The sequence below is a fragment of the Athalia rosae genome, chromosome 1, assembly GCF_917208135.1.
Source record: "Athalia rosae chromosome 1, iyAthRosa1.1, whole genome shotgun sequence".
NCBI lineage: Eukaryota > Metazoa > Arthropoda > Insecta > Hymenoptera > Athaliidae > Athalia > Athalia rosae.
Window position 1 is genome coordinate 14,898,683 of NC_064026.1, and position 12,081 is coordinate 14,910,763.

General features: G+C 42.8%; 2 protein-coding genes across 2 annotated transcripts; both read left to right on the plus strand.

Moving 5' to 3' along the window:
* Window positions 1-11: 11 nt before the first annotated feature.
* LOC105690451 (protein takeout-like) lies at window positions 12-1,856 on the plus strand. Its single transcript, XM_012408231.3, has 3 exons — window positions 12-911; window positions 1,015-1,255; window positions 1,359-1,856. The coding sequence occupies exons 1-3, from the start codon at window positions 824-826 to the stop codon at window positions 1,792-1,794; spliced, it is 765 nt and encodes a 254-aa protein (XP_012263654.3). The 5' UTR covers window positions 12-823; the 3' UTR covers window positions 1,795-1,856.
* Window positions 1,857-5,400: 3,544 nt separating this feature from the next.
* LOC105690452 (protein takeout-like) lies at window positions 5,401-11,097 on the plus strand. The gene is made up of 4 exons (XM_012408232.3): window positions 5,401-6,290; window positions 7,602-7,694; window positions 8,497-8,778; window positions 9,632-11,097. The coding sequence occupies exons 1-4, from the start codon at window positions 6,149-6,151 to the stop codon at window positions 9,934-9,936; spliced, it is 822 nt and encodes a 273-aa protein (XP_012263655.2). The 5' UTR covers window positions 5,401-6,148; the 3' UTR covers window positions 9,937-11,097.
* The last annotated feature ends 984 nt before the right edge of the window (window positions 11,098-12,081 follow it).

The following is a 12,081-nucleotide window of genomic DNA, read 5'->3' on the forward strand; positions in this document are numbered from 1 at the left end:
TTTACCCGGGCGTGAGTTTTTTTTATTTTTTTTTCATTTTTCATCTCCATTTATTTACCCGAGTCCGACGTCGCCTCGGATCAATGGGGGGCAAGGTTACCGAACGGCCTACTGCATAGTTAAAGTCTTCGAAGTAGTGCAAATATCCACCATATACAACGCACTGTACTCGGACAGTGCGTTGGTAATCGCATTCTTGTTACTCCGAACGGACCTCGGGGCGTCCAATTGTCGATTCCCATACGTAACGCGAATCGTTTATTCATTCCGTCTGCACCGATCCTTGAATTTTACAATCGGCGCGTACCCCCGTAAACTACCGAAGCTCGACTCCGTGACGTAAGACAAATCGTTGGCGCGAACGATAACTCGGGCATTAATGGGAAAATAGGAAAAATCTGACGAGTTTGTTTGGCCGCGAAATCTGGATGGAAAATTATTCATCGATACCCGCGTAACTGTCCTCACTATTGTTTGCGCCCAGTTGAAATTTTTAGCAATAAAGAAAATGGAAATTATACAATACAGTTATTGGGTTGCGCAACCGTATATTATATATATATATATATATATAGTTATTGTTATTTCTTTCTTCTGTAAGGTAAACTCATCGATCGCTTCGTGTGCAATTCTCCAAAATTTTATCACACCATAGCTATTTACTTTTTTCTTCTGTATTGGCAAAGCGCAACAAGTGCAACAATTGACAAACTCCAATGGTCAGCGAATATCGCGCATAGTTTGCACAGCGGTTTGGTCAGCATTATTCCAACTCGATTTTAATTATAGTACGTGGTACTCGACGCACCACCTCGCCGCAGACATGACGTGTCGATTCCTCTCTGCATTTTCCATCGTTGCACTGGTCCTCTTCGGCCAGCTGCCCGACGTTGAATCGAACGCCGACATACGTAAGTTCCGAAGGTTCGGATGGATTTTTCGAATCGACGATCGAACGTGAAAACCGACCGATTTCCGATTTTCACTTGTTATCTATTCTCGCAAACGTTTCAGCCGACTTTCTGAAGATCTGTCGTCGCAGCGACCCGAAATTGAACGAATGCGTACGAGATAGCGTCGAGAGTCTGAAACCTTATCTGAAAAATGGAATTCCGTCGCTGGACATCCCCCCCTGCGAACCGCTTCACGTTCCTCAAGTCGAGATCAAGCAGGGCGCCGGACCGGTATCGATAAAATCCACCTACAACGACATCGAAGTTCGCGGGGCCACCGATTTCCTGCTGAAAAGTGTCAAGTGAGATTATCCCGTGCCAGATATCGTCGAAGCCATTCGTCGTTCGTATCATTGCCCGAGCTCCCTTCGGATCGTCGAGTAATTTGACATTTTTTTCCCGCAGAATCGACCTTGACAAGGAGCGAACCAGACTGAAACTCTTCCTTCCCCGGCTGGAGATGACGTCCGCCTACACCATGGAGGGAAAAATTCTGATGCTCCCGATAGCCGGTGAGGGAAAAGCCTGGGGCAATTACACCGATATAAACGCCGTGGTTACTACGCAGGGTGAAAAGTACGAAATGAACAAAGAGACCTACTTCCGGGTAACCGATTTTTACGTCGACTTCAACGTCGGACACGCTAGTATACATTTGGACAATTTGTTCAACGGCGACGAGACCCTTGCCGACGCCATGAACTTGTTCCTCAACGATAACTGGCAGACGGTTGCCGCCGAAATAAAACCAGCTCTCGAAGACACCGTAGCCGAACTCTTCAAGGACTTTGCCAACCGAATCTATTCGAAATATCCCTACGAGGTACTCTCACCCTATTGATTGTATCGATCGAATGAGTACGGCTAGAATAATAAGAGACCAGCGATTCTGGTGATTCGTGTGTATACATCTACATTTCTTCCGATCGTCCCGATTTCCATCATCCACGTAGCGTCGTAGAACTCGGCGGAATTCCGTCGGTACGATCGAACCACGTTCGTACCGTGCGGCCGGCGAATGAACGGGAGACTCCGACGCCGGCACGGCGAGAAAGTTAGGCGATCTTCCATTCTGGTCCGTCTGTACGCATGTAATTCAATTCCGTCGTATCTAATGCATAAGTATTACGCAAAAGGAGCATTATCTAGCGCGGCTGTAAAACGGCGTTCGTCGAACGTCGCCCGAGGTTAGGAATGAGAAATCCTTTCGAAAACAATCCTTCCTCTCCGTTATTATAGCGCCGGCCAACCGGTGTAACGGATCGTTTCAAACGCGGATCGTCGTCGGCAACAGAAAACCACGTTGCACGTCGACGACATTCACGCCTGTTGCTATGAGACTTGGAACACCGCTGGGAGCGGGAGGCCGTCGGTTTTTCAGGCGATCGAACGGTGCCTCGATTAAAGTTCAAACGTTTTTCCGCGAGCCTAGCTCGTTTTCGCGTACACCTAGTTTGCGGGGTGTAACGTGAAAATCGACGACTCGACGTTTTCTCTGAATTCAAAAGATCTCGCCCTCGCGCTTGATTTCTTTCAATTTGCCGTTCATTCGAACACTATTCGTTATTGTTGTCATCGAGATATTTGGATTATCGAGATTTTCTTCGTTTCTCGCCTGACTTTTCGTCCAGGGCTTTCGGACGTCTGGCAATAGATTCGAAGAGTTGTCGATGGCGTCGACTCCGGACATTTTTACCTCCTAACGGACGGACTTTCGAAATTGCCGTACTCCGCGCCGTTTCGAACTCGTCGATTTTTTTATTCGTCGAGTTTGTATACCGTCTAACGATTTGTTTTTTCCGTTCCATTGTTACGAATAAAGTGGCGATTCGTCGTCGCGAAAACTTGTGGGATGAACCGAAACTGTGTCGCAATGATGGAATAAAATATAACTTGGTAGCATTGCGAACGCGGTGACTCAACCTTTAACTGAGAAACGTAATCGCGAGACCGGACATTTTGCTAAGACCTTTTCCTCGCGATACTCGGCGACTGTAGTCGGGCTATACCCGACCGTTGTTGGGTAAGAGTTATAACCGCTGCCATTATTAGAGTACTTGTACGTTAGGATACGCTGGATTTCACCGAACCGTACACAACCGATTCCACAAATCGAATGTATTCCCTGAGAGGAGTTCGTTCGTGAATAATCGAAACGAAATAATGCGTCGCGCAGCTCCACATTTGGAATGTCTCGCGCCGGATTTTCCCCGACGGAATTCCGCGATCTGCGGGGAACGCGTGAATGAAATCACGTTCGTTTTCGAAATTATTTTTTTTTTTTCTCTTACTTTCTTCTCCCCATCAAGTTCCGCGCGTGCTTACATTTAACGAACGAACGTACAGCGGATGAAATACAGCGAAGCGATATCGTCGATTCGAAGAATCGTCGGCGCTACGCTTTTTCAGCTGCAGAAGGAAACGATTCTCTTCGAAGATAACCGCAACGTGCGCGGAAAATTCAGTTTCAATTGCAATTGTAACTGAAATCGCGAGCTACGGTGACGCGATTGAATTCGTTTAGGAAAATGTTTCAAAAGTCTTCGAAACGACGAAATTCGCAGGGAATCGAACGCTCGATCCGAGCACGTGACAGTTTGCGCAAGCTGGAAAGGACACGATGAAAATTATTCGTTTTTTTTTTTTTTTTTTTTTTTTTTTTTTTTTTTTTTTTCACTCGTACAACGAGTTCGGTGGTTTAAATTGAAAATTATCGAACAAGCGCAGAAACGAATTATAAAATAAGGTCGCCTATCGCGGGGCGATACGATAAGTGTAATCGGGTCTACGATGTGTAATTCTAGCTGAATAATTTGTCACGATCTAGGGCATAATTCAGTCTACGTGAAGGTAAACGTTACTCACATACACATATGTATGTAGGTACACCTGTACGTAATTGAATCAAAAAATTTCAATTCCAATTAGCTTCCTTCCTCCCAATGAATTTTTTCATCGATTGTCGCGGGGTAAAGTGAAGGAGCAATGAAATTCGGGGAGTGGGTGAGTTCACGTTTGCACCTGCAATGCTTTCGTTTTGTAAGACTGACACTGTTTCTACCGTAGTATTTTCAGACCGTGTCGTACGGTTTGAATTTTAAACGGACATCGGTAACATTCGAAGTACCTACTCCGCAGAGACGGAGATTCGCAACGTGGAACCTTTAAAAACGTTGTTATACTATCAAGATGGTTTTGCAACGATAATTCGAGTCAATAATCAACGATTGTATCCTGCGGGATATCGAATGTCTCGTAACCGATCGTTTAACCGAACTTATTTTTACGGGGTAAAGGTCGGGAGATTTGCATCTCGATGCGACAACAGTTTGCGAAAAAAGAAATGTGAAATTGCACGTCCGCTTATTCAACGCGTACACACGTATCGTAACGTATCTCAACGGACGATGTGTACCGAGATACGTGACTCGCATCTGGGTGAAATTATTCAGTTTTCAACGACGAAAAGCAGCGAGGTGTTACTGCGACGACAAAAAATAATAAATTCGTGTAAACATACCTTCGTTTTTTTTCTTACCGGGAATACTTACATAAACCGTCGAGTTTCGAGTATTCGTCAAAATTTCAACCATCCTTTGTCGTCGTACAGGGTAATCTGCGCAGTTTTTCGCTCATCGGCAAAAATCGGTTATATACATATATATATAACGGAATTTTTTTTATCCCCCTTCAAATCCCCAAAATCTTCCTTTCAATTCTGATGAATTATTCACACGGGATACAAGAGCGATTCGTCCAACGAAAATGCGAGTCTCCGAAATCCGATTGTTTTACCTTTTTTTTTGTTTTTCACGTATACATAATATAAGAATTGCAAAGTAATAGCGTGGCAAAAAGTAACGGAGAATCGATAAGTTTTCATGAAAAATGATCAAATGATTCAAAGGTACGAAGAATCGGAGGAAACTTTCGAAAACATGGCTTTCGATTTTCCATTTTTTTTCAGTACCCCGTGTGTCATTGCGCGTTCGAATTAACGGCGATGATTGTAAATCAACGTTCGTGTCGGAATGGAAAGATCGGTTACCGCGGCGTTTCGAAACGTGGATGAAACAAAACAAGTAAAGACCGAGGTGTCGCGTTTTAGAAAAATGTGTGCGTATATGCATGACCGAGTAGCCAGGGATTATGCCGCATGATAAATTTAACGCGGGCCTATTATGTACAATGCCCGTGGTACGTACTCTGTACCTACATGCGAACGTAAGCGCGCACGTGTATCTGAAAATAAAAATTTCGGTACAGAGAAGTCGGTTGAATTAGCAAAAGTGACGTCAACGGAATAGGAGATTTCGTTTCGTTGTAAGTTGCAAAATGTGTCCTGAAACTTCTGCTGCCAATTGGGACTGTAGGGTCGCTAAGAAAGAGACGGTTTTCTGTCTTTGACGCCAAGCAGACTGCAGAGTAGGGGTGATCCCATATAAGAGAGACATTGAACCGGTCCCGACTTTAGTACCACTACACGGCGCCGCAGAATTGTTTATAAATAATAACAATAAAAAAAAACAACAACAACAACAACAACAACAACAACAACGAGATATAACAAGATCTGGAACAAAGGAAAAACCTATAACATCGATAAAAAAAATATTATTCGTAACTCGAACACGACCGATAATACACCCACCACCCTCCGTGACAAAGAGAGTGAAAATATAAATAAATTGAAAAACAAAAAAAAAAACGTGTAACAAATTTCACAAATCCTCCACTCAGTTTTTGGATAACGCATGTCCAACGTGATTCGTGGAAAGCAGAACGAATGACCCAAAAAAAAAAAAAAAAATGAATCGTTGATGTCACTTTAAAATGCCGGAGTACTTTTCGCACGTGCCTGTCAAGATCGTGTCATTTCCAACATAAATAAAGAGTTTTTTTTTTTTTTATTTCATTGGTTATTTATTTATTTATTTATTTACTTTATTTTCTCTCTACTTTTATCGTGACAATCCGAATCGTGGTAAATTATGTGTCACCTTCGAGAGGAGTTTTAAAAATCACAGTAATTCCGTCATTAAAACATCTGGCGTGAAAATAAAAAGCCAACCGGGCGTTCGTTCGTTTGTATACGAATCGCGTGTCACCGGCGATTTTGTCTGAAAATAAAAGTGATCGATCGGAGAACAGGAGGAGGAAATATTTGAGGAGACGACAAAAAAAAAAAAAAAAAAATGAAGGAATTTTTTTGTTTCTCCAAAATGACTCGTGCATCGCTGATTGTTATCGCTGGATACTTGACCTTAGTTTTGGGCCAAGACGCCGCGAACAAATCGTCGAACCTTCCAGTGTTGAATGAACCGGAATTTTTCACTCGTAAGACTCGTATGATACATTACAATTCCTAGAGAGAGAGACAGAAAAAAAAAAAAGAATCGACGAACTGTAAAAATATTCGGCAGTTCAGATAAAAAAGAAAGAAAGAAAGAAAAAAAAAAAAGAGAGAAACAGTCGATAATGACACCGATAAAAAATAGATTCGGAGGTCGGGATCACCTCTAAAATGCACGATAATTCCGGACTCGGTTTAATACCGGCAAAAAGAAAAAAATAAAAATAAAAAAAAAAAAAAGGAGATATTAATCGGCCGGTCACATTCCGTTGCATTTCGTTTCTTTACTTTTTATCTCCTGTTCTTTTTATTCGAACTCATAGTAACGTAGATTCCCATTGAGATTTAGTCCCGCGTCTGTGTGTTCCGTGCTACATCTGCGCACGTGTACGTTCGTTTCGAATTATTTAGCAGAGTTTATTGCGCGCCCGTTGCACGTTGCAGTTCGATGTGAACACAATGAAGCGTGTACACGCGCGTTACGAGGTGTGCTACAGCTCTTACACCTATACAAATGTCGCAACCTGCCGTGCGGTGGTGTGGCGAAGGTTATATCAGCGATTACACAACGCTAAGGTAGTTCGGGAGAAAGTTACGTACGCCAGCGGAGTCGCAGCTCGTCGTAACGAGAGTCCAAGACTTTTCTGAAAGAACGCTCTCCGGAGCTTACGATCCGCGCGAGTGAAAGCTAGATTTACCCGGTCTCGCTTTGCGACCGACTTCGTGACGTAGTTTGGTCCAAATACTTCGCATCTTCGGCCGGCGACGCCCCGCGCGTCCCCTCGAATTGGGTCAGGTGGCCACTTTACCGCGATACTTGACGTCTCCTCGCCCCCCCCCCCCCCCCCCCCACGGATCGGTCGATCGATTTTCATTTTATTTTCATTTTCTTCTTTGTTTTCTTCCTTTGTCGTTTCTTTTTTCTCTTCGCGGAGATCGGCGCCGAATTTTCGCGAACGCGTGAAGTAAATATTTCCCGATTGTTTTGCACGCGTGAATAATTATCGCGGCTGGTGCCGCGCGTTTGCCCGTAAGAAGTGAGAGTCGCATAACGCGTTGTATAATATCATCGATTCAAAAACGAGGAAGACTAAGTTGGGCGATTCAGGAACAAACACCCAACGGACGAAGTTCTGTTTCATAATTTGAATAATTAACCGACGAACGTGTCGCGTGCGCGCCGCGGCTGCAGACGTTAGACGCGAAACGATCGGCCGGCGCACCGTCTGCCAAAAACATCAAATTTTGTCAATCGATCGATCACATATATATATATTTTCTCCATCTCGTTTCAGCCGAGTACATTTTACCGTGTTCGAGGGGCGACCCCGCAATCGACCTGTGCATCCAGAAGGCCTTCAACCATTTGAGGCCCTATTTGGTCAGAGGTGAGAATTTGGAATCGCCGATTTTTCGCGTTTAAGTCGAAATAAAAAGGGAGGAAATTCAACGCTTCGAAAACGAACGACGAGCTGGATTTTCAAAGCCCGTTGAAAAGTCAACGCGACTATTGGCACACACGGACCCGTTCCCACGAGAGTTTTTCCCCCCCGCCCCCCCCCCCCCCGTTTTCTTCTGAATGCGGATAAGCGCGCTTCCGCCGCATAATATTCACCTTCCACCTCGACGCGATGATGTGACGCGTCCCAATTACTCGCGGACGGGAACGGACGGAAAGTAGTTTCTAACAATAACATAATATCCTACGTACAATACAACTTTCCACAATTTACCTTAGATACACCGCATTACGTGCATGCTAATGTAACAACACGGAGCCCTCTTAGATTCATCCGGTATACACACGTCGTCATTAGCCGCATGCACGCATACGAAATTGCGCAACGCGTTACATGTGTCGTAAATTAGAATTTGTCCAGAGCTCGAACTAACGCCTGTTTTCGCGCAGACCGACGACGAGATTTGTCGAAGCTACTATACCCATTCTAACGCAGTCTAAAAAAGGGAAAAAAATCTTTCGAAATTTTTTGTTTTTTTTCACTCAACGTAAACGCGGTTTCTTGCCAAATTGGAAATTGTGTCAGCGTAACGAATTTGCAAAAAAAAAAAATTAATTCGGTTCCGTCGATAAACTGAGGCTCGCGGTAGCGGCGCGATATTATTCATTTGCGATCTGTAGCAAGATCGCTCGATTACGCAACGACTGATCGATGCAACGACCCCCCGCAGGTATTCCGGAACTGGAACTCCCGCCGATCGAGCCGCTGACCATACCGGAATTGGGGATGCAGAATGGCCAAGGCGCCGTAAGGGTCAGCGCCCTGTTCAGGAACATCACGGCCGTTGGACCGGGTAATTTTTCGGTGAACAAAGTACGCGTCGATATACCTATACTGAGAATCGATCTTCACCTCACCATACCGAAGATTGAACTTCAGGGACGTTACGAAGTAGCAGGAAATGTTCTACTCTTTCCAATTCAAAGTCAAGGCGAATTCTGGGCGGTATTCGGTGAGTTGCGTAACGCAGTCTTACAAAATTCACCAGACAAGGATATTCCTCACGTCGCGTTGCATTACGTTGTTGTACGACTTGTTCGAATTTCGTTGGTAATCGCGAAACACGTGGTCGTATACGATGCGGTTACGCCCGATCGCCCGTGGTTCACGTTTCGCCACGATCAATTTCGTGTCACCGTAAGATCGAAATCGAACATTACGCCGATTAACGGACGACGTTCGATTTTTCCAAGGTTCAATTATTACGGATATTATCCCCGTTTGTATTATATTATCAATATCGCTTAGCGCAGCGAATAATTATTGATCGTAAATCGATCGGCGCACATCGGGGACCTTCGATTTATTTCTTACCACTCGGTGACTCGGAGGAATTCAAGAGTTATTCAATATTTACCAACACTCGATTATCCGTCGTGATTCTTTCTTGTTTCATCCGAGTTCTGTAGTGGTTCGACGGATATTGATTATTCCGCCATTTCAGCACTCCGATGAAATTCCATTTTACATATCGTTCCACGGTGACTCGCGATTATATCCAATCGTGTGAGAAAACAACGAAATTCATCCATTTTCTCACTTATTATTCGTCAGTTCGAATGACACGCTTTCGAAAAGACGATGACGTCATTTGGTTTTATTTCATACAATCTTGTTTTACTTTATCTCCGTTACTTCGTTTCACCATCATAAAAAAATCACGATCGGAACAGCGCCGCGAAAAAAAAAAACAAATCGTCGAATCCCATATAAGGATCGCAAATCCTTTGTAATCCGAACCGCAGGCCCGATACGTCGAACGTACGAATCGATCGAATCCTGAGGTGCGAATGTTATTTTTCCAGGCGAGGTGGCGGCCATCGCTCGAGTCCAGGGTGTTGAGGAGATCCGCGACGGTGTGCGTTACATGAGGATATCTCAGCTGGTGGTCGACTTCAGTCTCGGTCGGGCTCGTTTCCGCGTGGTCGACGAGTTGAACGGAAACAACGTGATCGGACAAGCTATGAATCAGTTCCTCAACCAGAACGCTAAGGAGATCATCGAGGAGATGAGACCGGCTGCCAGCAAGAGCATCGCCGAACATTTCAAGGGATTCCTCAACAAAGCGTTCACCAAAGTACCCATGAAAGTTTGGCTACACGACGCGTAGATATTCAAGCTTTTTAGCATCGAAGACTCGCTTCACCGATTGTTTGTTAGTTTTTTTTTTTTATTGTCAATCAACGATATACCTTATTATTCTACTTGCACGCATCTACTACGGAGCTTCGGGTCCCTATATGCTTCAAGACTGCGATGGAGAGTGTGTTCCGAAAGCACTTGTGCTTTTCTTTCTATTTTTCTTATTTTTTTCTTTTGTTTGTTTTTTTTTGTTTTTTTTTGTTTTTTTATCTCTCGAAGCGTACAAGCCGCGATCTTTGTTCTTAAAAATGCATTCCAGTATTTGAATTTGTTTTATTATATTCCATTTTTCAATTTATGTTAATAATTTGATCAATCACGGATTGTAAGTTGTACGATCGGATCACATTGCGTATTATCACTTGATCCTACCGGTTACTTTTCACCTTATCGCGTAGACTAGGTTTTATTATTATCATTATCATTTGTTACTATTATTATTAATACCATCCTTATTGTAATTGGTTTTTGTTTTTTTTGTTTTTTATTATTATTATTATTATTATTATCGTTGCGGTAGAATGAAAACCATTTTTAACGTATATACCGTAGCGCCGCGCTACACGTGTAGCGCGCTGTAATTTGAATTGTAATAAGTGGAATTTCACAGTTTTTATCTACGAATAGTACAGTTATCTGTGTGTACTCGAGAAATGAATTTCTACCGGAATTTGTAAATATAAATATAGAAATTATTATAGAATCGATGAATAAATAACGAATATACGTACATATACCGTACGCACACGTAACACAACATCCAAGCGGTGTCACGTAGAAACATATAATTCAATTTTACGAATAAATGAATTTAATACGTTGCTGTTATGTGGAGTGAAGAAATAAAAAAACGAAATATGAAATAAAAAAAAAAAAACAAAAAAAAACAAAAAAAAAAAAAACAAGAAAAAATCATTGAAAAATGATAAGAAATTGCGAGTAATATCGCTGACAAATTTACAATTTACAAGTAACGTTTATAAGTAACAACATAACCAGAAATTTGAAGTTTATATTCCGATAAGAAACTAAATTTTAAATTAGAAGTCAACCGACCGTTGTACTCAATATAATTCCGGATAGTAAATATATGATGTGTGGGTGATGACCTCGAATTAAAACGCCAAAATTCTGTCATCATTTTATTTTTGTTTTGAACGGAGAGGGTAGAGTTATCGGGGCACAATTACGATATAAATTGAAACGATACCCTCGATTGTCTCGGGCGAATTTTTCTTACCGCGGCTGCTCGTCTATTGTCTTTCGTATAATTTTGCGTCATCCGATTCGGACGGATTAGAGTACGCTAATCGTACAAGCGACGAAATTGATTACGCCACCTGTAACAATGTCTCGTCGATTTCGGGCGAATTTCAATTCATCGGATTATGATATATTGCCGCATGCCTCTTTGACATTGAACTCCAACTCTTCGGCGCGTACCGTCCTTCGCGCCGTGCAGAGCGAGGCGCGCTCAATCATTCGCTCAACTCGCTTTTTAATGTGAGAGAAATTCTACGGACCAAATCGACGATTATGATTTATCTGCGTAATTATTCAGTTAATAAAACCTCTCAACCTTCGCGATGTACGTTAATATATACATATTATGTACGTATACAACGTACGTACGTAGCGGCGTTGAATGAAATTATATCGCGGGCACGGAGACATATACACGCGTGCAAATTATATCTGCGATATCGAGTGAGAGTGTATGCGAATACCGTACATTATTATTATTATTATTATTATTATTATTATTATAAATTATTAAAAAGTCCAAAATAATTGAATCAGAAATGATTTTTCGAAAACACGTTCGTTACGTACGTACCGGATGACGCAATCGGATACCCCCGTTATCTCAGGAGAACGCAGAAGTCTCGTCTCGTCTATTTCCCTATTCTTTATTCCTTCTCTTGGTTTTCCACCTCGGGTCGATTCGAAACGCGTGAGAAAATCGAAGCGGAGCTGCGCCTCCGCATTTTCGCGCTATTACACGACGCGAATCGCTACGGTTGGCCGCGAATCTTCGGATCCAGAATAATCGGCATGGGAACCAAAAAAAAAAAAAGAACAAAAAAAAAGATAAAGAAAGATCTGTACCATG

Coding starts and splice junctions, on each gene's coding strand:
- LOC105690451 (XM_012408231.3), top strand. CDS start 824: ATGACGTGTCGATTCCTCTCTGCATTTTCCATCGTTGCACTGGTCCTC. Junction 912..1,014: donor TGAATCGAACGCCGACATAC/GTAAGTTCCGAA, acceptor CAAACGTTTCAG/CCGACTTTCTGAAGATCTGT. Junction 1,256..1,358: donor TTCCTGCTGAAAAGTGTCAA/GTGAGATTATCC, acceptor TTTTTCCCGCAG/AATCGACCTTGACAAGGAGC.
- LOC105690452 (XM_012408232.3), top strand. CDS start 6,149: ATGAAGGAATTTTTTTGTTTCTCCAAAATGACTCGTGCATCGCTGATT. Junction 7,695..8,496: donor GAGGCCCTATTTGGTCAGAG/GTGAGAATTTGG, acceptor GACCCCCCGCAG/GTATTCCGGAACTGGAACTC. Junction 8,779..9,631: donor CGAATTCTGGGCGGTATTCG/GTGAGTTGCGTA, acceptor TTATTTTTCCAG/GCGAGGTGGCGGCCATCGCT.